Below are 25,291 nucleotides of genomic sequence, written 5' to 3' on the forward strand. Positions count from 1 at the left end.
TTGTCCTTAGTATACTGTATAATACAACTGGCATTTATAAATACCATTTACTTCATGTACTATAAATCATATAACTGGTATTTATATATACCATTCCCTTGTCCTATATATCATATAACTGGTATTTATATATACCATTCACTTGTCCTATATATCATATAACTGGTATTAATTTTGACCATTCCCCTGTCCTATATATCATATAACTGGATTTATATATACCATTCCCTTTTCTTATATAACACATAACTGATATTATTAAACCATTCCCCTGTCTTATATATCATATAACTGGTATTTATATATACCATTCCCTTGTCCTATATAACATATAACTGGTATCTATATATACCATTCCCCTGTCCTATTTATCATATAACTGATATCTATATATACCATTCCCTTGTCATATATAACATATAACTGGTATTTATATATACCATTCCCCTGTCCTATATATCATATAACTGGTATCTTATATATACCATTCGCTTGTCCTATATAACATATAACTGGTATCTATATATACCATTCCCCTGTCCTATATATCATATAACTGGTATCTATATATACATTCCCCTTGTCATATATAACATATAACTGTACCATTTCCTTGTATCATATATCATAATAACTATTTAAGCATTATGTATATACCATTCTTTTTGTGTTTTTTTTTATTTTCATGTATGATAGTATCCATTTATATATTACATTTTGTTCAATGATAATAAAAAACAACTTCAACCCCTAACTCTTGTCAAATTGTGGATTATTATAATCTGTCTTTCTATTTTTACCATAAAAAGTAAATGTGCTTAGAAATGGGGCTTATTAAATTATTAATACAGTATATTTTACTTTTTCAACCTATTAACTGATATCATCCTCCTTTCTGATTGTGTACATTCAATATTTGTTTTATAATATATAATTCATTTAATTTACTTATTTATTAATTTATTTACTTGTTTTATTTACAAACCTATTTATACATTTATAATTAGAACATTACTTTTTTCAAATCATTTTTTTTTTCACAAACTATTCCTTATCTTTAGAAAAGAACCTTTATCTTTATTAAGATCAATATATCTATTATATTTCACTGCATTTCTTTTCATTTATTTATTTATAAACAATTTGAATATTACTGTCTTCAATTTCAATATTATAAATACATTTTGTTACATTGACAAGACATCAATATTTAATTTCTAAATTGTTTTTAAATTGTTATCATAATGCATTAAATTCATCCTCTTGCTTCATGTGCTCCATATGTTATCATAATGCATTATATTCATCCTCTTGCTTCACAATAATATGTTAATTACTTGTCATAAGTATCACTTTTTTGAAGAAAATAAAAAAAAAATTATTGTAAATTTTCACATAAAAATAATTCTGTTCAAACACTATGTTTCTGCATGTATTTTATCTCACTATGTTAAAAATTCAAACCATTATTTTTGTTGAAAAGGTAGAAAAACAAAAATTGGTGTTCAACACAGTATGTAACTAAACTAAATGGATACTTTATCACTTTTTTGTTGAAAATTTAAACCAGTAACCATCAAACACGTTTAACATGAAATAACTGATCCTGATCCCTTACATACTGTATAGCATCATTTCCTTTCCTTCCTCTAAGTCCTTGTGATGTCAACCAATCATCATTAACCTCCTCACCATCTTCTGTTATATAACAGCACCTTACATACACATCTACAGTATGAGGAATATGAGGAAGACTATCAACAAACTTCTGCCATGTTGTCAAACTCATTATGACTTCACCAAGTTCAATGTACTTTAGACTCTTCAACTCTAAAGGTAACTGGGTTTTATGGGTTGTCAGTTAACGCTACACCAATATAATTTCAGCTTTACCGAGAATTGCTGTAAACAAATGGTAATACTGTGATAGTCCTCTTTGTTATGGGTTGGTATGATATAATTGAGATTTATTGGCTATAAAGTTTCTTCCATACAAATGAAGTTTCTTTTTAATTTGTTAGATTTTCTAATACTATCAAAATATTTTTTCATAATTACTATTATTCAATTTTTAAATTTAAATATTTCAAGGTTTGTAGTATTCAGCATCTATGGACACTAAACAGTATTAAACAAGTAAAGGTACAAAAGTTGTTGATGTTTTAGATGAATTTACATCATGCTGGCTCCAACACTGCCACATTTACTTACCAAAGCTGTTATTGTTCAAGATGACACGGCACTTCAAGGAAAATTAAGTGTAGTAGTATACTCCAGTGAACTCATTGTTTTTAACTACTCACATACGTATTTGCTACAAAGATTTGGATCATACTAGGTACGAGGTGGTTACTAACAACTTGTTTTAAACACTGGGTAATACTTGCCATAGTAAGAGACATGATCAAGAGAGAGAGATTTTAAATGTTAAAAGTATTTACTTTAATTGGGTCTCAGACATGTCAGAAACACCCAATTTGTTTATTCTCATTAATAATTAACTTTCATTACTATGTTGTACTATTCACTTGTGTACTTTGATAACCTTTGTGGGTAAGGTAAAAGATCATATCTTAAATTTCAAATTTTTTTTCAAAGATGATGAAACATTGGTAAATATTTTGTAAATTTAAACAATTTTTTGTGTTGAATGTTCTACACTAATAGCAGAACAGAGTCTGGGGAACAATTGATGCCTTTGGTCAATACTTGCACAAACAATATCACAATACTGACCCTGATTTAATCAATGACCAAATCTCCTATAAAAATACAGGATTAAATTTCCTACACTACCATGTTTGCAAATTGAATTCCTTTTCCATGTATCAAACATAAGGTCTTGAAATATCTTTTAAAGGACCTATGACCCATAACGTTATTTTTTCCTGTATTCCTGAACACGACAGTCTTTTGACACAGTTAATCATATACGGTACTTTGAAACCATGAGTTGCCTAATCTAGGTTCAAGCCACAATAGCATAAATGATTTAACATTTGACTGCTCTAATACGTCATTTACTGGTTTGAACATTTCTTGAAAAAACCTCATTTTATAAACTTCTTGGGCTAATTCAACATTTCCTGTACTATCTGACAGAACCAATTTTTCCAAATTGAAATTGATGCATAATATACACTGCAGCCAGAAATTCTTGCATTGGACTTGTGAATAAAGGAGAACAATGAGCTTGGTGGTTCTGATACAGATAAACTTGGACATTCATCTTCTGTCAAATATTCCAAGTTTTTCAAGCAATTTTTCTCTTACTTCATCGGATATTCTAGTTCATCAAACAACAAATGTCAAATGTCAAGGATTTTATCCTTCGGACAATTAATAGTGTCTCATAAGCCAACTGTGACACTTCATAAATGAAATGGCTATTTAATCTTAATTTGATTTATATCAGCTAAATATTTAGGAAGATCTACTTTTTGGGGCAACCCTCCATGAGTCGGGTTACTTGTTCCTGCAGGTTTCATGTCATTCCAATGTAAAGAAGTTCTTAACATGCCAGTGTAAAATGGCACATTGTTTTGAAGTTTATCGAGTTTTACCATCAAACGCATAGACAAATCAGTTGCTGAGCAGCATAATTTGGTAGCCGTTTTAACTTTCCAGAGACTTTTCCGTTAGCTTTCGTTCACAAACCCTGGCATCTTTACTAGCATGCCTGCTGAAATTTAATTGAGAGACTGTTCTGTCTACTATTTCCCTTTCACATCTAAAATCAAACCCTTTCAGATTCAGTAATTGTTCAAAATTCTGTCTCACTTATTCCTAAGGTGTGAACTTTCCATGGCCGTGATGTAGTTACGATTGTGTAGTCTTTATTAACATCCTGTTTTGGTAGACCATTGTCTGGAACTGATTGTAGGACTTTCTTTCAGAAGACCATTCATCTAAGCCATCAAGCAATATTATAATCTTTTGCAGAAAATCCTTTTTGAGAACTGAGCTTGAATGTCAATATCATACTGATTTTTAATCATATCCTGGACACTGTCTTGTCTTGATTATGTCTTAGGGAGATAATAAAACAAGAAATTAAATTTTCTTCATTTCCTTGACTCCTTCAAACTTATCATTTACATTTTGGTGCATCAACGTGTGCAATATCACCAACAGTTGACCAAATATTTACAGGAAACTAACTCTTACCAGACCCTGCATCTCCCAAGAACATATTATGTTTCAAAGGTACACCATTCTTTATGAAGATATCCTGACATTGACTTGACCTCAATCTCCTTTGTCTCGCCCTTTCTTCTCCTTTTATTTCTCTTGTTATATGTGGGCTCTACATAAATCTCAGCTGAAGTTACATTCTGACCTCGTGTAGTAAAGCCATTGCTGGTACTTTTAGCAAATTCTTACAGTATGATGCTATCATCTCTTTCTGCCATTCTAAAATTATAATATAGTATAACATTAAGCTGTTAACACACTATTGAGTGACTCACAGATTTATAATAAACCATCAACAAACAAAACAATTACCCTTGGCAAACTATAACATATTAGGTTAAAAGTAACCTAGGAGCTGTTTTGTTGCTAAATTGACTATAAGAATGAAAAGATCAAAAATTGAAGAATGCTCTTACCACATGTTTGCTGTTATATAATCATAATTAGTTAAATGATCAACTATTATGTCATGCCAATAATACATGTGTATCACTATTATGACTACACTTGTTACTAAATATAGAAACAAGAAATGTTGAACGACACATATACCCCCCTTTCTAGCCCTTGACTCACATTATTGGTTATTTTGTTAAAGAAACTTGCCATAAATGGGTACATGAAAGAGTTCAGTTATGGAAAAAAGAAAAAATATGAAGACTTTGTGATAAAAAGTTTTCAAGAAAATGAGCGGAAACCATTCTGACATCTAAGGGCCCCGTGACCTTGACCGTTGAACTAGTGACGCAAAATCAATAGGGGTCATCTAAAAGTTATGACCAATAAATATTAGAATATGAAGACTTTGTGATAAATAGCTTTTAAGATGCTGAGCAGAATCCACACTAACATTCAAGGACCCTTTGACCTTGACCTTTGACCTAGTGACCCCAAAACAATTTGGGTCATGTACTAGTTATGACCAATCACTTCGTGAAATATGAAGACTTTGTGATAATTAGCTTTCAAGATAAAAATGAGCTGAAATCATAGGACCCTGTGACTTTGACCTTTGACCTGATGACCCCAAAATCAGCAGGGGTTATCTACTAGTTATGACCAATCAATATATGAAATATGAAGCATTTGTGAAAAATAATAACTAAGATTGTGAGCAGAAAGCATTCAAACATGTATGGCCCCTGTAATCTTTATCTTTGACCTGGTGACCCCAAAATCAACAGGGGTTATCTACTAGTTAAAACCAATCAATATATGAAATATGAAGACTTTGTGATAAATAGCAACAAAGATAATAAGTTAAAAACATATTACCATTCAAAACCCCTTTGACCTTGACCCTTAACCTAGTGACCCCAAAATCAATGGGGGTCATCTACTAGTTACGACCAATCAATATGTGAAATATGAAAACTTTGTGATGACCACTTTTCAAGATAATCGGATAAAACCATTCTGACATCTAAGGCCCCTGTGATGTTGACCTTTGATCTTGTGACCCCAAAATCAATAGGGGTCATCTATTAGTTATGACACATCACTATGTGTAATATGAAGACTTTGTGGTTCATACTTTTCAAGACAGTCAGCAGAAACCATTCTGACATTTAAGGTGCCTGTGACCTTTGACCTTTGATCCCAAAATCAATAGGGTTCATCTTCTCTTTATGACCAATCACTATGTGAAATATGGAGACTTTAAGATGCATAGTTTTCAAGATAATCAGCGGAAACCATTCTGACATTTAAGGCCTCTGTGACCTTGACCTTTGACCTAGTGACCTTAAAATAAATAGGGGTCATTTACTCGTTATGACCAATCACTATGTGAAATATGAAGACTTTGTGATAAAAAGGTTTTAAAATAATCATTGGAAACCATGTTGTCTACAGACTGACAGAAAGACAGACAGACTGACAGACCGACATAAGAAAAACTATAACCCTGTCTTCTTCCAAGAGGGGCATAGCAAAATTTCAAATGCATAAGAGTGTCATGTGAGCTATCATGAGTTTGCGATCCTGTCCGCTGAACACTGAACACGAGCACATGCAAAAATTAAAACAATGACATCTCATTAATTACGTCATCACAACCATCAGCTGTAAAGTGAAAGTAGGTTTTAAGCATCAATCACATGAGTTAAGGATGAGAACATTTTATAAGCTTAATTTGTACAAACAACAGTTTTATTCTGAGAAACTTGATACTACAGAAGTGAACTGCGTAAGGGAAGCAACTCTTTTAAGTATTGTACAGTATTATAAGACAAAAATTTCAACATTATTAATATAGATCTTATTCAAATTAGTGTTACTATCAAGTGTATAAAAGACATTAAGGCACATTTGAGACAAACCAAATAGTTATAATACGCCCTGAAATGAATTATGCCCTCGGGTCATTATTCATTTGGCAAAAAAAACAAGGGCACTATTCATTTTGAGCGAGGGGGGGGGGTATTAACACACTTTCTGGCCCTAATCTACTGTGTAGTATATCTATGTCCATATAGAATTAATTAAATAATTAATAAACACATATTACATCTCAATGAGTTCAATGTTTAATAGATTACTATAATGACATTATGAATTAATTACTTAATGAATACTTATTATGACATGTGATAAGCTAGATCAGCTATAGGGGTAAAGATATTCTCACCCAAATTTTACGACATACAATATTATGTAGTTCTCTTTTTCATCAATTTAAATAGAAAACAGTTGAGGTTTAGAAATGTGTCTGAAAGGCACAGATGCCTCTGCTATTTATGTTAGGACACCAAAAAGTATGAATACCGGTGATATAACAGGACAGCACAGTTTTTATTACATAACCCTATTTGTAACTAGACCTATCACTGAAGGTGATTAATACCCCCACCTGCAACTTTGAATTTATGAAAAAAAGGAGTCTGAAGAAAAATTCGAACAAAAACTATTAACTGTGTACAAAGAAATATTTCAATTAATTGTAATCGCAACTGGGGTCTTGAAATAAGCTTGTTATACACCAAGTTTGATTACAATATCTCATTCCTAACTCTACTTATTGTCCGGAAACCATTTTTCTATTTTAAGTAACACTGTAACGGTGACCTTGACCCTAGGGGTCCAAATGCAATACCAACCCAGGTCTTCATATAAGCTTCCTATACACCAAATTAGATTACAATATCTCATTCCTAACTCTACTTATTGTCCGAAAACCATATTTCTATTTTTCCTAACGGTGACCTTGACCCCAGGGAGTCCTAATGCAATACCAACCCAGGTCTTCATATAAGCTTGCTATACGCCAAGTTTGATAACAATATCTCATTCCTAACTCAAGTTATTGTCCGGAAACCATTTTTCTATTTTTAAAAACGGTGACCTTGACCCCAATGGGTCCAAATGCAATACCAACCCAGGTCTTCAGATAAGCTTGCTATACACCAAGTTTGATTACAGTATCTCATTCCTAAGTCAAGTTATTGTCCGGAAACCATTTTTCGTATTTTTAGTAACGGTGACCTTTGACCTTGACCCCAGGGGGCCCAAATGCAATACCAACCCAGGTCTTACATATAAGCTTGCTATACGCCAAGTTTGATAACAATATCTCATTCTTAACTCTAGTTAGTGGCCGGAAACCATTTTTCTATTTTTAGTAACGGTGACCTTGACCTTGACCCCAGAGGGTCCAAATGCAGTACCGACTGGACTTTACACATAAGGTTGCTATATACCAAGTTTGATAACAATACCTCATTCGTAACTCTAGTTAGGCCGGAAACCATGACTTGGACCGACCAACGTACCGACACCGACGACAAGCTGACTCCTATATACCCCCCCCCCCCTAAACTTTGTTTGTGGGGGTATAATAAAAGACCTTTTCAAGTATAAGGACAGATGGCTGTTGATAAATATTCAAAAGGCATTGGAGCACAAACCTCTCAGTTTATTGTGATCTGGAGCAATAAATATAAGCTCTGTAATATTTAAGATACAATTATTTTGAATGGTTTTTATTTGTTAATTTGATTGGGTTTTATGTCACACCGACACAGTATAGGTAATATGGCGACGTTCAAGCTTTACTGGTGGAGGAAGACCTCAGGTGCCCTTCTGTGCATTATTTCAGGCACGAACCTGCACCTGAGTAGAACTACTGACGTTCCATAAGCTAGCTGGATAGCTTCCTCACATGAAAGAATCCAAAGCTCCCTGTCGGGATTCGAAAAACCACAGCGGTGAGGGGCAAGTGGTTTGAAGTCAACAACCTTAACCACTCTGCCACAGACTCCCCTATATTTTGGATGTATTAGGTATCAATGACTTATAATGCTAAACACTTTTGCCAGCAGTGTTTACTTATTGACCAATCCCTTTATGGATAACAGAGTGTACGGCAAGCCAAGATTTTCTATAAACTGCTGACCTGTTGACCTCTAAGAGTAAGTGTGACCCTCAACTTTGACCTGGGGTCTATATCCTTGAACCTGAAACACTGGCTTTATCATGCTCAACATTTATGCTAAAAAAAAAAAAAAAAAAATTGTTTCAAAATCCCTTCATGCATAACAGAGTTATGGGCCCTAATAAGCTGACATTTAAACTCTGTGACCTTGACCTTGGAGCTAGGGGTTTATGTTTTGCGCGATACAAACTGTCTCTTCTCCATTCTACACATTTTGCCAAATCATTTCAAAATCTCATGAAGCATGATAGAGCTATAGGGGGACAAGGTTTTGAACACACGCGCCGCAACAACAATAACTGGGTAACACTTTATGCTCCTTGTTTTTACTTGATTGGATTGTATTAAGATATTTGAAAAGGATGCATTTATAGTTCAGAACAAAAGCCTGCAAAGAAGCTTCATTTGTTCTGCATATCCCATTGTTTAGGGTCAAGTTTTGAAGAAAATCCTTCAAGAGTCCGACACAAAATGATCGGACATTTTGATTTTTGACATCAAGATTGATCTTGACCTTGAAGAAGACCGTAAAAGGCATGTAAGATTTATAGAGCTGACACAAAAGGTTTGTGATATTTGACCGTTCTCCCTTTCAAAGGTGACATTTGCCTTAAGCTGGAATGGCAGTGGCATTGGTTCTGTCCATTGCCTTATTGAGATAAACATCCAAGTTTGAAGAAAATCCATGACCGGGTGTAGGATTTATAAAGCAGAGACGAAAATGTTCAATATATTACGTTTGACCTTCAAGGGTTCCCTTGACCTTGAACTGGCACAGCTGTAGTATGTTTCTTTCATGATACAGTAAACAGTTATGACAATTTAAAGAAAATTTATTACAGTTTATAGAGCGAGTACATTATTGCCTGTCTGAATATTTGACCTTTGACAATCAAAAAGCTGTGAGCCAGCACTGCAGAGGCATCGGTTCTAAACATTGCCTTGGTTAAGATGCACATTGAGCCAAGTTTGAAAGAAAAATCTTCAAAGGGTATAGGACGCATAAAAGTGTGCAGGGCAATGTTTCATATTTGACCTTTGACCTCCATAGATGACACTGACCTTGAGCAAACCAAGCACAGACATTGGTTATGCATACTGCCTTGTTGAGGCAAATTTAAGGAAACTCACACAGGGGGTATAGAATATACAGAGAAAAGAAAAAAGTTTGGCATTTGTCCTTCAAGGGGATATTGACCCAATGGAACCAAGCAGACAGAATGACTGACCTAATGATGCTGCAAAGTGATTCCAGTATAGCACCAACCACATTATATGGTAGGATATAATCAAATGTTACATTGTAATTTCATAAATTTAATAATATTATAAATTTAATGATATTGTATGATCCGTAGTATTTAATAATTATATCATATTAATTTCAAAAATATTAAAGTAAGGATGACATTCAGCTCGTTTTTATTATATTAATGGCAATATCATACACTTGTATGTACACCATCAAAACAAATATTTACTCACCTAAACTTGGTTTGCTCATACTCTGCCTGACTTTGACCTGAGGAAGTTACTGTCTTAATTTTTGCCATCTCCTGCAAAAACAAATCATCTTCTTTTCTCCAAAAATACTTTTAGTTCAAGACTAATCTATAAGTATATTATTAAGATGTTACTAGAACTGGGGCATAAGTGGCAAAGTGGTTAAGGTTGTTGACTTCAAACCACTTGCCCTCACAGTGTTGTAGATCAAATCCCGAAAGACCATTTGAATTATTTCATGAGAAGAAGCTATCCAGCTAGCTTACAGAACAACCATGGTTCTACTCACGGTACCCGTTTTGTGCCGAAAATAATGCACGGAAGGGCACCTGAGGTATTCCTCCACCAGTAAAGCTGCACGAGCGTGGCCATATGACCTTTACTATGTCGTGTGTGATGTAAAACCCAGTCAAACGAAAAACAGAACTGTCCATGGTCAGTGCGTGATACCCTACATACCACTTTGTCAGAATAAACAGTAGTCATTAAGAGCTCAATGACAACCTGACAACCTGTCAAAATCTGTGGTAGAAAGCCAGTGCAATAGTAAGATATGTATTCTACATGTTTTTAGTGGCAAAGATCAAAGTGACCTTTACCTTTGACCTACTGACTTCAATACTGAAACTGCCACTGCACGACTTGAATACCCTCCAAATTCATGCAGCTTTGCTGGGGCATTCTTAAGCATTTGAGCAGACAGGCTTATTGTAGTTAAAGCCCCTGTGACCTTTACCTTTGACATATTCACCTAACAAGAGGGCCATGATGGCCCTGAGGTCGCTTACCTGTATATAGCCCCCCCCCCCACGTTGCAGGGCCAATTTTAACCCAAGGGCTTTTATTTGCACAAACTTGGTAGACACCCATAAGAAGATGTTTCATGCTAAACATCTAAGCTCTAGCTCATTGGGCTTCTTAAAAGAAGATTTTTTTTTAAAAGTTTTTACTATACACATATAGTTAAAAACAATGACATCCCTGGGGCCGGCCAGTTTTGACCCCAGGGCTTTTATTTGAACAAACTTTGTAGACACTTACTAGAAGATGTTTCATGCTTAAATATCTGAACTCTAGCTATTTGGGTTTTTTAAAGAAGATTTTAAGTTTTGCTATACACATATAAGGAAAATCAATGACCCCCGGGCGGGGCCAATTTTGACACCAGGTCTTTTTATTTGAACAAACTTTGTAGACACTCACTAAAAGATGTTTCATGCTTAATATTTTAACTCTAGCTATTTGGGCATTTTCAAAGAAGATTTTTTAAGTTTTTGCTATACACATATAGGAAAATCAATGACCCCCCGGGCGGTGCCAAGTTTGACCCCAGGGCTTTTATTTGAACAAACTTGGTAGACACCCATTAGAACATGTTTCATGCTAAATATCTTAGCCTAGCTCTTTGGGTTCTTTAAAAGAAGATTTTTTAAGTTTTTACTATATGCATATAGGAAAATCAATGACCCCCGGGGCGGGGACAATTTTGACCCCAGGGCTTTTATTTGAACAAACTTGGTAGACACCTATTAGAACATGTTTGATGCTCAATATCTTAGCCATACTTTTGAGTTCTTTAAAAGAAGATATTTTTAAGTTTTTACTAAATGCATATAAGGAAAATCAATGACGCCCCGGGCGGGGCCAATTTTGACCCCAGGGCTTTTATTTGAACAAACTTGGTAGACACCCATTAGAAGATGTTTCATGCTAAATATCTTAGCTCTAGCTCTTTGGGTTCTTTAAAGGAAGATTCTTTAAGTTTTTACTAAATGCACATATAAGGAAAATCAATGACCCCCCGGGGCGGGGACAATTTTGACCCCAGGGCTTTTATTTGAACAAACTTGGTAGACACCCATTAGAACATGTTTCATGCTAAATATCTTAGCTCTAGCTCTTTGGTTCTTTAAAAGAAGATTTTTTAAGTTTTTTACTATATGCATATATGGAAAATCAATGACCCCCTGGGGCGGGGCCAATTTTGACCCCAGGGCTTTTATTTGAACAAACTTGGTAGACACTCACTAGAAGATGTTTCATGCCAAATATCTAAGCTCTAGCTCTTATGGTTTTTTAAAAGAAGATATTTAAAGTTTTTTCTTTCGGTTGCCATGGCAACCAGAGTTCTGCATGGAATTAAATTCTTTGAACAATTTTTAAAGGTGACCACCAAAGGAACATTCCTGTGAAGTTTGGATGAAATTGGCTTAGTGGTTTATGAGGAGATGTCATTTAAAGTAAAAGTTTACGGACGGACGCCGGACGGACGACAGATGGACAGACGCCGGACGGACGGACGACGGACGGACGCCGGACGAAAAGCGATCACAAAAGCTCACCCTGTCACTTTGTGACAGGTGAGCTAAAAATCAATATGGGGTCATCTACTAGTCATTACTAACCTCAGTACCAAATAAGATGACTGTTAACCAAAGCATTCTTAAGTAATTGAGCAGACAAGCTTTCAGAATTAAAAGCTTAGTGACTTAAAAACTAATAGGGTTCACTTTATAGTCATAAACAACATCCATGCCAAATATGAAGACTGGGGGCAAAGAATTCTAAAGATGTTTGGCGAACAATTTTTTATAGTCAAGGCCCTTCTGACCTTGACCTTTGACTCAGTGACCACAAACAATAGGGGTCATCTCATAATGATGACCAACCTCCATGCCAAATATGAAGACTGTGGGTCAAAGGATTCTAAAGATGTTTGGCGGACGAGTTTTTTTATAGTCAAGACCTTGACCTTTCACTCAGTGACCACAAAAACAATAAGGGTCATCTCATAATCATGAATAACCTCCATGCCAAATATGAAGACTGCTGACCAAAGTATTCTAAAGCAATTGAGCAGATAAGCTTTTTTGAAGTACTGGCCCCTCTCACCTTGACCTTTGACCCAATGACCTCAAAAGCAATATTGGTCATCTAATGTTCATGACCAACACCATGCTGAATATGAAGACTGTGGGTCAAAGGAATTTTAAAGTTATTGGGCAAACAAGCTTTTTCTAGTCAATGCCCCTGTCACCTTGACCGAGTGACCTCAAAATCAATAGGTGCCTTACAATAGTCATGACAAACCTCTATTCCAAATATGAAGACTGTGGGTAGAAGGATTCCTAAGTTACTGGGCCGACAAGCTGTTTAGTCAATGCCCCTGTGACGTTGACCTTTGACCCGGTGACCTTAAAATCAATAGGGGTCATCTACAAATCATGACCAATCTCAATATCAAATATGAAGAATTTGGGTCAAAGGGTTCTTAAGTTATTGGGCGCACAAACTTTTTTTAGTCAAAGTGCTGTGACCTTGACCTTTGACCTGGTAACCTCAAAATCACTAGGGTTTATATTTTAATCATGACTTATCTAAATACCAAATATGAAGACTGTAGGTCAAAGGAATTTTATGTTATTGGGGGACAAGGAAAAAACTGACGGACCGCCAACGTCCGACTGCCAAGCTGATTCAAGTATACCCCCTTACAATTTTGTTTGTAGTGTGAGGGTATAAAAATGATACAAAGGAGTATGTACTGAATTGTGAATTCAACATAAGACGGTACAGCTAACATTAAACTTTAAGTGTAACCTTCACAATGAAATACAGGTAGTATAGCTAACATTTAACCTTTAAGTGTAACTTTCACAATGAAACAGTATAGCTAACATTATACATTAAGTGTAACCTTCACAATACCAGTATAGCTAACATTAACCTTTAAGTGTAACCTTCACAATGAACCAGTATAGCTAACATTTAACCTTTAAGTGTTACTTTCAGTATAGCTAACAATTATACTTAAAGTGAACCAGTATAGCTAACATTATACTTTAAAGTGTAACTTTCACAATGAACCAGTACAGCTAACATTATACTTTAAGTGTAACCTTCACAATGAACCAGTATAGCTAACATTTAACCTTTAAGTGTGACTATCAACATGAGAAGCCATAGCTTACATTTAATCTTTAATTATGACCTATTTTAAAATCAAAATTGAAACAATTTTTTTCAGCTGATATTCCTTAATACACTTCATATACATTATATGAACCTGGATGCCTTTCCAGTCAAACAGCCACAAGAACGTAATCAACAAGAAAAGTTGAAATACACATATGCTCCATTTCTAGCGCTCATACTATTAGTAAGTTTGAAACTTGCCATAAATAGGTACATGGAAGTGTTCAATTATGGAAACAAGGGAAAGAATAATGACCTACTAGTAATAAACTATCAGTATGTGAAATACCTTGACCTTTGAACAAGTGACCCCGTTATGACTCATCCATATGACTGTGTAATATGAAGAAGTTTTCAAGATAATAAGCGGAAACCATTCCGCATTTAAGGCCCCTGCGACCATGACCTTTGAGCTTGTGATCCCAAAATCAATAGGGGTCATCTACTACACATGACCAATTATTAATTAGTATGTGAAATATGAAGACTTTGTGATAAATAGTTTTCAAGACAATAAACAGAAACCATTCAAACATTCAAGACCCCTGTGACCTTGACCTTGTGACCCAGAACTCAATAAGGGTCATCTACTAGTTATGACTAATCACTGTGTGAAATAAAAAGAAATTGTGATAAATAGCTTTTAAAGATGAGCGAAAACAATTTTTGACTTTTGATATAGTGACCCAGAAACCAGTAGGTGTCATCTACTTCATATGACCAATGAATATGTCAAATATGAAGACTTTGTGATAAAAAGCTTTCAAGACAATAAGCGGAAGCAATTCTTACACGCAATGTCTCTGTGACCTTTACCTTTGACCTAGTAACCCAAAATTAAATGGGGTCATTTAGTAATTATGACCAATCAGTACCGGTATGTGGAATATGAATACTTTGTGATAAATACAATGTAGTCTTCAAGATAATGAGCAGAAACAATTCTAACATTCAAGGCCCCTGTGACATTGACCTTTGACCTAGTGATTCCAAAATCAATAGGGATCATTTACTACTTTTGTTTAATCAGTATGTGAAATATGAAGCCGTTGGGATAAACGCTTCAAGATAAGGACCGGAAATCATTTTGATATTAAGGCCCCTATGGCTTTGACATAGTGACCTCAAAATCAATAGGGGTCATCAACTAGTTTTGGCCAATCAGTATGTGAAATATAAAGACTGTGTGATAAGTAATATTCAAGATAATAAGCAGAAACCATTCTAAAATTTAAGGCCCCTGTGGCCATGACCTTTGAGCTTGTGATCCCAAAATCATTAATAGGGGTCATCTACTACATATGACCAATCAAAATGTGAAATATGAAGACTTTGTGATAAACAGTTTTCAAGATAATCAGCGGAAATCATGTTGTCTACCGAAGGGCAGACATACAGACAGACTGACATTAGCAAAGCAATAAACCCCCTCCTTTTTATTATTATCATATATTCATCTTCTTAAATGTAAAGATGTTACATACAGTTGTAACATTTAGTTAACAAGCAGAAGGAAGTTTGTTTTACCTCTTTCTGTTCTGAAACAAGTGTCTCCAAGACTCCAAGTTTCTTTTTCAATTCTGCATTCTCCAGATTTTCGTCATTTACTTTGGACACCTTGGTTTCAAGTTCTAATAGCTTGTTCTTCAGATCATCATGTTCCTCTTTAGTTGCAGCACTTTCTGTCGATTTCAGAACTTTTGCCATTTCTTCCTTAATTTCTCTCAGGATTACTTCAAAGCCTTCAGTGGTAATAATGAAATCTTTCTTCTTCAGCTAATGAAAAGAAATCAGTTTTGTTATATTTTCTTTCATAAAAATGTAGCTAAGTAATTATTGATATTTACTCTTCTATATTATATATCAGGTCAAACTTCATTTCAAATTATCCCAATTGTTTTATTATTTAAACTCTCATACTTTGTTTTTTCTTAAATCCGCTTTTAAGGCAGTATACACTTACCTATGTAATTATTTGATTCTCAGACATTACTATTTTCTCACTTTTTCTTATTTTTTTCAGTGTACAGTACAGATAACGAGGACTATGCAAATTCCTGCGAGTAACGAGTAATTACAAAAAGCGTGACTTTGAGTGGATTATAAATTTCTCGTACACAAAAGAGTGACTCCGCGTCGATAATGAGTGACAATTAAGTCCGCGGGACTCCGTGAATCTCCGAGCCAAAAAGAGTGACTCCTAGTAATGGTATGCTTTATTTATTCATTTATTAATATAATGCTCTACCTTTAAACTATAATCCTTGAACGCATTTACATGTTATTATTCATTAAAAATAAAAATGTTGTCGACAATTCTTCGTTGATGTAAAGTATCACAAATGAAAACGAAAGTAGACACACTTGATTCATTAATATAAAAAGGGAAGAATAACCGATGATTTCCCGCAATTCCTGTGTCACACAGTGACAAAAACTTTTGTTTTCTTTAGGAACTGTTGCAGTGATTTAATAGGACTAGAGACATTTAAAGATTAATGAAGTTTATATAATCTGAATTATTCTTATTTCATAAAGAAGTATACAAAAAAGTTGGGCCGTTATTATATGTTGTTTTTTTAAATCGTATTTTGTTTTTGATAGAATTTCAGGTTTCTGTGGTTATTGCTACTGACCAAATTAATTGGGATAAAAATAAACTTCATGACACTTACGGTAGTGTTTTTTCTAATCAAACGTACCTTTCAACTGTTTCATGGTAAATTGATAACAACAACGGTTAAAATCATCTTTATTTTCGAATTGTAATCTAAAATGAAATGTAAAATGAGATTGCACTTGCATGTATTTACACCAGCTAGACACTGACATGGAGTTACGCGGTAATTCTCTCTCGGAGTCACGCGCTGTTATTTTCGTCTCGGAGTCACTCTCATCACACATTTCTCACGCGGAGTCAATCGTATTTATGGACAAATACTCTCGCGGAGTTGCGATTGGATTTCTCGATCCTCGATGCTTATTCCTCGTTATCTGTACTGTATCTTATGAGATTAGCAAAAAATGAAGAGTTTTAGAAGTTTTCAGAATTCTTATACTTCTCATTTTCTTAATTTCTCACTTAAGGGTTGGACATGCACGACATGTTGAGGTTCTAATAGGGGTCAAGATATATGTGGGATTCAGAAGTCCTCAATTTCAGAGGTAAGAATTATAACAATTTCGGGACCCTGAACATTGTTTGGATTTCAAAGTTTTTGGATTTCGTAAGTTTCACTGCACTTGCAAACTAAAATCTTTTTTCATTATAGTTTAACTTTTGATAGGTATATATGTTTTTTATATGACTTTATCAATCAACTTATTGGAAGTATCGTTTTGAATTTGACTATTACTTCAATATCATATTGCTTTAAATTCTGTTTCCAAAATTGTGTCGTGAATTTAGTGGACTGTTTTCTTAAATCATTATAAGTTGACTCCATAAAGATTTCAAACTGACACAATTCATTATTTACACTTACATCTTGAAGTTTCTTCACTGCTATCTGGGCATCTGATCGGTGTAATAGCTCTTTACCATCTTGTAAAACTGCTATCATATCGTCTAAGTAAGTATTTGCCTCACTTTCTTCTAATTCCATGCTGCTTGAGTGAAAGATAGCATTTCTATAGTGACGAACCTATTGAATAAAAAACACAGTTTCAACATTATTATATGCATAAATATACAGTGATTAGCAAATCAAAATTGTTTTGTAGAAAATTGTTGGGGTACTTACCTACATATAAGATGCTATCATGAATTATACAGGCATTTTTCATATATTTTACAAAAATGTCACATGGCAAATTTGTGATAATTGTGTCTTCATTTTCTATTCGAACAAGAGCCAGTTGAACCGGGTGATGCTCCCAAATAGGTTTTGGACACAGAAAGGTATACCTCTTGTAGTGTCAGAGTTATTTTCCAGACAAAGTTCAAAGTGTAAAAACAACCCAAATATTGCGCACGACACATTGTCTCAATATGGCGATCATTTCTGTGAAAAAGTTGGAAAATCTGACTTCAAATAACAAAGTTATGGGCTGGACACGATTTTGCTGCAAGGACATGCTGTGACCTTCACCTTCAAGGTAGCGCCCAAATGTTGCGCATGACACGTCGTCTAAATATGGTGATCATTTCTGTTAAATAGTTGTTAAATCAGACTTAAAATAACGAAGTTATGGGCTGGGACAGGATTTTCCTGCAAGGTCATGCTGTGACATTCACCTTCAAGGTAACCACCCAAATGATGCCCACGACACATTATCTCTCAATATAGTGATCATTTCTGTGAAATAGTTTTAAAAATCTGACTTCAAAGAACAAAATTATGCGCCATACACGATTTTGCTGCAAGGACATGCTGTGACCTTGACTTTCAAGGTAGTGACCCAAATGCTTTACATGCGAAACGTTGATTCAATATGGTGATCATCTCTGTGAAATAGTCGTTAAATTCGACTTCAAGTAACGAAGTTATGGGCCGGACACGATTTTGCTGCAAGGTCATGCTGTGACCTTGACCTTCAGGGTAGTGACCCAAATGTTGTGTGTGGGACAGGTGTTCTCAATACCGTGATCATTTCTGTGAAATTGTTTGTAAAATCCGACTTCAAATAACAAAGTTATTGGGTGGAACATGAATTTGCGGACGTATGTACGTCCGGACGGACATACCATTGTTACTTTTGATGTTTATGAGGCAAAGCAGCTCATAAACACCACCTGGACCAAAGTCCATAAGCAAAATAAGCTCATAAAAACAAAAAAATAGTTCTTAATTTGAATTTTATGAGTTTTTGTTCTTTATTTAACTACGAAATGAAGCTCTAATCAAATGTTTGCTCAGACTGACATGCGGACTGACGGATATTCTCAAAGTAATTATGTGGCTACTCTATTGTTCTCTCTATTGTTCTTTTTAGCCACACAAAAGAAAATAGCCCACATAAAAGCATTAAGGAATGAACTAGACCTATCACTGAAGGTGATTAATACCCCACCAGCAACTTTGACTTTTTGAAAAAAATATGTTGTCTGAAAGAAAAATTTGAAATAAACCTACAGAAAATAAAGTACCATCAGCACTGTGTACAAAGAATTATTTCAATTTATTGCAATCCCACTAGGATCTTGTATAAAAGGATTGTTAATACACAGTTAGATAACAATATCTCCTATTCCTATAAACCCTAAGTAGATTGTTAGGAAATCATTATTTTCTATTTTTTCTAGTAACTGTGACCGTATGAACCAGGGAAAGTCCAGTGCAGAATATCAAGCAAGCAAAGTCTTCATGTAAGCGATGCTAATAACAACAAGATTGATTACAATTATCTCATTCCTAATATAGAGTTAATTGTCCGGAAACCAATTTTTCTAATTTTTAGTATGGTGATGACTTGACTATGGCCCAGGGGGGTCACAATGCAAATACCACCAGGTCTTCATATAGCTATGCTATTGAGCACAACTTGGGATTATACAAGTATCTCATTACTTAACTTATAACTTATGTCGGAAGACCATTTCTCGCTATTTTATAACGATGACCTTGACCTTGGCCACAGGGGGTCCAGATGCAATACCAATCGGGGTCTTCATATAAGCTTGCTGTACACCAAGTTTGATTACAATACATGTGTATCTCATTCCTAACTTTAGTTATTGTGCGGAAACCATTTTTCCATTTTTAGAAACGGTGACCTTGACCTTGCCCCAGGGGGTCCAGATGCAATACCAACAGGGGTCTTCATATAAGCTTGCTGTACACCAAGTTTGATTACAATATCTCATTCCTAACTTTAGTTATTGTCCGGAAACCATTTTTCTATTTTTAGTAATGGTGACCTTGACCTTGGCCCCAGGGGGTTCCAGATGCAATACCAACCGGGGTCTTCATATAAGCTTGCTATATACTAAGTTTGATTACAATATCTCATTCCTTACTTTAGTTATTATCCGGAAACCATTTTTCTTATTTTTAGTAACGGTGACCTTGACCTTGGCCCCAGGGGGTCCAAATGCAATACCAACCGGGGTTTCCACATAAGGTTGCTATATACCAAGTTTGATTACAATACCTCACTCCAAACTCTAGTCATTGTCTGGAAACCATGATGTGGACCGACCGATGGACCGACAGAATGACCAACCGGCCGACAAGCTGACTCCTATATACCCCCCCAAACTTCGTTTGTGGGGGTATAATGACATCAAAGAGGAAGAACAGTTACCTATTGTCACTCTAGCCATATAATAACTGTCCTGTGAGTGCAGACTGACGGACGGACAACCCAGCGACTATGTGCTCCCCCGAAATTTTTCGGTGAGTATAAAAAAAATTATGAAATTTATCATTTCGGAGAATATGCCAGCATTCAAGATGTTCAAATTCTTTTAACAAAGCTTAATAAATCTTATTGAAACTGATCAGAAATTAAAACATATCGGCAATTTTCAGAACCTCCACACCAAGTACAAAAGGTGGTACCTTTGAAACCATTGAAGAAGACTGGTAAATTTGTATACTTTTGTTGTGAATCTTTAGATTTTCATTTTCAATTTTACTTTGGATGCTGAATATACAGCATTTACATTACAATACAGCTAATAAAAGATAAACAAGACACTTTATTAATAATTTACCTTTGTAAAAAGATTGTTTGTTCCTGTGACATCACATCCAATGTGGTTATGAAAATACTGGTTATTTATCATTAGATGTAAATAACCCAGTACAATCAGTTTCACCAGCAGATTGTTTCTGCTCGTACCCTGGAGCATTTATAAAACATTTACAAATGCTCCAAGGATCTGTCACCACTGTTGAGCATCGCTGTTTTTCCAGTTAGGTGAAGGTGGTGAGGAGGCATGATGCTGCACAATATAGTCATAGATGGCGCCACATATGTTGTTTCGGACAAGCAATTTTTGCCCTTAAAGCAACAGCTGCATTTTACTTGCCCAAGAGGACAGACTTTGTTTCCAGCATTCCGAGGTACTGGCTTATGGTCTGGCTTGAGAGTTTCAACTTGACAGCCCCCACATGTCACAGTTGATGGTAGTAACTTTGTAGACCAAATGTTTTGTAAGATATCCTTATGTTGTTGGTCAGCTATGTCATTACAGAATGGTACCAGTCCTCCTTTAAATATCCAAGTCCTAAACCAGCCTTTACCCACTGTCTGTATTTTTCCTTCTCTAACTGAAGTTGATGTGCCATCCTGATACTCTATCAATATCTAAACAAATCAAACAAAAAGATTATGTTAAATTTTATATAAATAAGTAATTATGGTCTTGGATTGCAATTCAAAGTCAAAAATACTGGGTAAATATGATATGAGCCGTGCCATGACAAAACCAACATAATGGGTTTGCGACCAGCATGGATCCAGACCAGCCTGCGCATCCGCGCAGTCTGATCAGGATCCATGCTGTTCGCTTACCAACCATATTACAAGTAGAGAAACTGATAGCGAACAGCATGGATCCTAATTAGATTGCACGGATGCACAGGCTGGTCTGGATCCATGCTGGTCGCAAACGCACTATGTTGGTTTTGTCGTGACGCGGCTCATATGTGTTCCAAAAAAAGACAAAAAACTAGTGGTGTCATCGATCAGGATTATAGATAAATAAACTATGAAAACTGAACAATTTGTTTATTTCTTTTATCAAATAACTATAAAAGACAACTAATGACTAGTAACTATAAAGTTTAAAGCATTTTCCATTCTAATTTTAGTGTTGTTGTTGCAATTATGAGGTTACGGATTAGGTTAAATCCCGTCCTTGCCGTTCAAAATATACCGGGGTTTAATAAGCAAATTATAGTGTTTACAACCTGAATAATTATTATAGTTTAACATTTTATAATCATAATTTAATTAATACAAAGAAACACTGACACAAATTTTCTTGGCGCTTTCCCTTTTTAAAAATCTGAATTGAGGGGTCTTAACACCCACTTAGCAGACGTGCGAGATTACAAAGAAATTCAGCAGTATTTGTTAGAGACACAGGGAGGTAATTTGGTGTAATTTTCATTTTCATTTTGGAAAAAAAATGTTTGAAAACATTTGGCATCACAGGTGCTTGTCACTTTATAAAATATTTTACATAATCGGCATATATATATATATATATGTATATTAAGATTATAGTATATATACCTAGTATATAGCCCATATAGAACATAAAAAAGTTTGCTTCAAGCACCTGTGTTGGCATTCAATACCTGATATTTAAAAAAAATTGAAATCAATTGTAAAGGTGTGACCATATAAAACGATTTAACAAATATTCATTAATTGAACAAACATTTATTTTTTATCTAGTTTCCATCCTCCATTTGCTATGTTCTATAAATAAGTTATTTCCGCCGCACATGCAGTACATTGTAACTGCGTTTGACACACAGAAAATCCCTTCCCTAGTTTGTGGTTATTTATGTAAATACTTTTTTATTTATGAACCAAATTAAACGATATATTGAATATAAAATCATTTTATTATTATAAAACACTGTTTCAAGAAAAGTTAATAAAAAAATAATCAATTTATAAAATATAAGTCATATTCGGTATCTTCTGTCCGCTACGGATATGACTTTTATAGAACGTAATTCGAATATAACTTATAACTTTTTTATTTATTGACCAAATTTAACAATATTTTGCATGTAAAATAATTTTATTATTATAAAACTTCGTTCAAGAAAATATAATAAAAAAATAATTACTTTGTAAAATATAAGTCATATTTATAAAGTCATATCTGAGGATATGAGTCATCTCCGGTATTAAGACATACCGCATTTTATAATAATAAAATGAAATTACATGCCAAAAATGGTTAAATTTGATTACTGTAATAAAAATGTTACTGTATTATTTGTGCCTGTTCTAATTTAAATAAAGTATATCCGTTAGCAGAAAGAGATACCGAATTGACTGTTTACGAGTACTGGGACACGCAACTGCATCAATTCGCGTAGACCTCAATTGTTACTAGTAACAGCTGCAGATAAATTTCGCGAGGCTAACTTGGGCAATTCTCAGACGAATTAACTCGCAAAGGCGCATTTTGCCGAAAAGTGATTTAGCAGTGATTCAGCAGGAAATAATCTGTTACTTGATGTATTTTGACTCTATGATTGAAAACCATTGTTATTTTAATATATACATGTTTATGAAAATTAATAAGTAGAGGCTAATGGAAGTGTGTATAAGAAAATCTTGTAATATTTTGTAATTAAATTATTTTATTGTCGACCAATCAACTTGCATCTTGCTACTCATCACCTACTCATCTCAAGCACCTGGCATTTTTTACTCGTGAAATTGAAAGTAAAGAAAGTCTCAATTTAAGTTATAAAACATTTACAATTTTCAACAATTAAAATTAGCGTACCCTTAAATTCCTATTAAACGCCCCCGGGGGCTAAACATTTTCCAAAAGGGGGGCTATTATTACAACACAGTTTTTCCTTAATCCAAAAATCACTGTAAAAATCACTGTAAATACATTTAGCAAGTGTTGGTAATATCATTAAAAAGTGTTAAGGTTTGAAAGTTAATATTATACATATTTGTGTTTACTATAAATTTAAATGGATTCTGAATGATTTGAATAAAATGATGGCTTTAATTATGAGTTCAGCACTGATGAGAAGATTGTTTTCCTTATCAAAAAGCCTGAGGGGCCTTTATTAGGGGAGGGGCGTTTATTAGGAATTTTACGGTATTAGATGTAATATTGTTCTAAAAATAGAATATGTGCGAAAGTTAACAACGGATTTTAATTACATTTGTATTATTATCAAAGTAACAATTGGACAATTTGTTATCGTGCGTTCTTTGATGTAGTTCCAATTACATTTTGTAATTTTAATCTCGTTTTATTGTTAACTAATTTTCATCCAGCACCTGATTGCTTTGTTTTCGAATACAAAATGTATACGCTGTACACTGTACATGTTCAATTGCTAAATATTAAAAAATATACATGACATTTACAAGATTTTTTTCTAAGTTTTTACTATATGTATCTAGTGAAAATTAAAGACCCCCCGGGCAGGACCAAGTAGTACTTTCTAATACAAATATTGCTGTAGATTGGCCGTAAATTACTGCGATACATCGCGGCGATTTTTCGTGAACCGTCATGAAATTTGTCGAACTTGCAAGCGGCAATGTTGTACCGCATAATGTCCCGTCACGACATAGACTACACTCACGACATAACGCGACTTTTGCGGGTTTCGCGTGTCCAGTACTGTAAGTTACATATATTGCAGGCTTTGTATAAAAGTCATATCCGTGGCGGATTGAAGATATCAAATTTATATGATTTGAAGTTTTCTTGTTTCTTTAATTTTTTTATTTATTTGTTGGTATTTTTTTTGTCACATAATTTAAAAAGTTAAAATAATAATACATGCAAAAAATCGTTAAATTATGCCCGTAAATGAAAAAGTAACAAGTTATATTTGTTGCATGTTCTAAATGTCATATCCTTGGCGGAACTTATATACGTTGCATATTCTAAAGAAAGGATTGAAGATACCAAAATTAATATGACTTATATTTTATAAAGTTCTGATTGTTTTTCTTGATACCACTTTATTTAAAATATAAATCATATCTGGTATTAAAAGTCATATCTGCGGATATGAGTCATATCCGGTATTAAGTCATACCTGGTTATATGTTGTTGTTTTTTTGTTCTTTTTCTAATATCGTTCTTTTTATCACAAAATAAACGGTCCAGGCCCCTTTACAATTTTGACAAAAAATGCCCTGCTGGCCTAATATTTGAATCAAGTTGTTATTATATGTGACATACCTACATCAGTGATTATTTCTGGAAATATCCTTCATATATAAAATATTATAATCTGATGTCAACTCTAGATATTGATACAATTAAGAAATTAGCAACTTTTCTATACATAGCGCTTAGAGAACGTGATCAATTCTTGTCTATGTTTACGCCAGACTGTGTATAAATTCGGAACTTTGCCTGTTTCGGACTAAATTATGTATTTCTCTCCCTTTCTCTGTTCTACGCCATTTGTTCATATTAAATCACGTATTTGATTATACTCTTGTGTGTTGATCTATATCCATTTTACTGGCGTGGTGGCAGCGAATTTACGTCCCACGCTTGAT

General features: G+C 34.4%; 2 protein-coding genes across 10 annotated transcripts in view; both read right to left on the reverse strand.

Moving 5' to 3' along the window:
- Positions 1–25,291, reverse strand: part of LOC132713318 (uncharacterized) — a 190,645-nt gene that overhangs the window by 31,580 nt on the left and 133,774 nt on the right. The window lies entirely within an intron of this gene.
- LOC132713319 (uncharacterized) lies at positions 9,884–21,007 on the reverse strand. Its single transcript, XM_060695863.1, has 4 exons — positions 20,763–21,007; positions 17,590–17,748; positions 15,632–15,880; positions 9,884–10,182 (listed from the first exon to the last, which is right to left on the reverse strand). Exons 1-4 carry the CDS (start codon positions 20,898–20,900, stop codon positions 10,108–10,110), a joined length of 621 nt encoding a protein of 206 aa, XP_060551846.1. The 5' UTR covers positions 20,901–21,007; the 3' UTR covers positions 9,884–10,107.

The sequence above is a fragment of the Ruditapes philippinarum genome, unplaced genomic scaffold, assembly GCF_026571515.1.
Source record: "Ruditapes philippinarum isolate M1 unplaced genomic scaffold, ASM2657151v2 ctg1360_1_1_1_1, whole genome shotgun sequence".
Classification (NCBI taxonomy): domain Eukaryota; kingdom Metazoa; phylum Mollusca; class Bivalvia; order Venerida; family Veneridae; genus Ruditapes; species Ruditapes philippinarum.

What these genes read in the sequence shown, in the direction of transcription:
- LOC132713319 (XM_060695863.1), bottom strand. Translation starts at nt 20,900, where the DNA reads ATGCTCCAGGGTACGAGCAGAAACAATCTGCTGGTGAAACTGATTGTA. An exon ending in CAAACAATCTTTTTACAAAG is followed by an intron (nt 17,749 to 20,762) that starts GTAAATTATTAA and finishes TTTATTCAATAG; the next exon opens with GTTCGTCACTATAGAAATGC. An exon ending in CAGTGAAGAAACTTCAAGAT is followed by an intron (nt 15,881 to 17,589) that starts GTAAGTGTAAAT and finishes TCTTTTCATTAG; the next exon opens with CTGAAGAAGAAAGATTTCAT.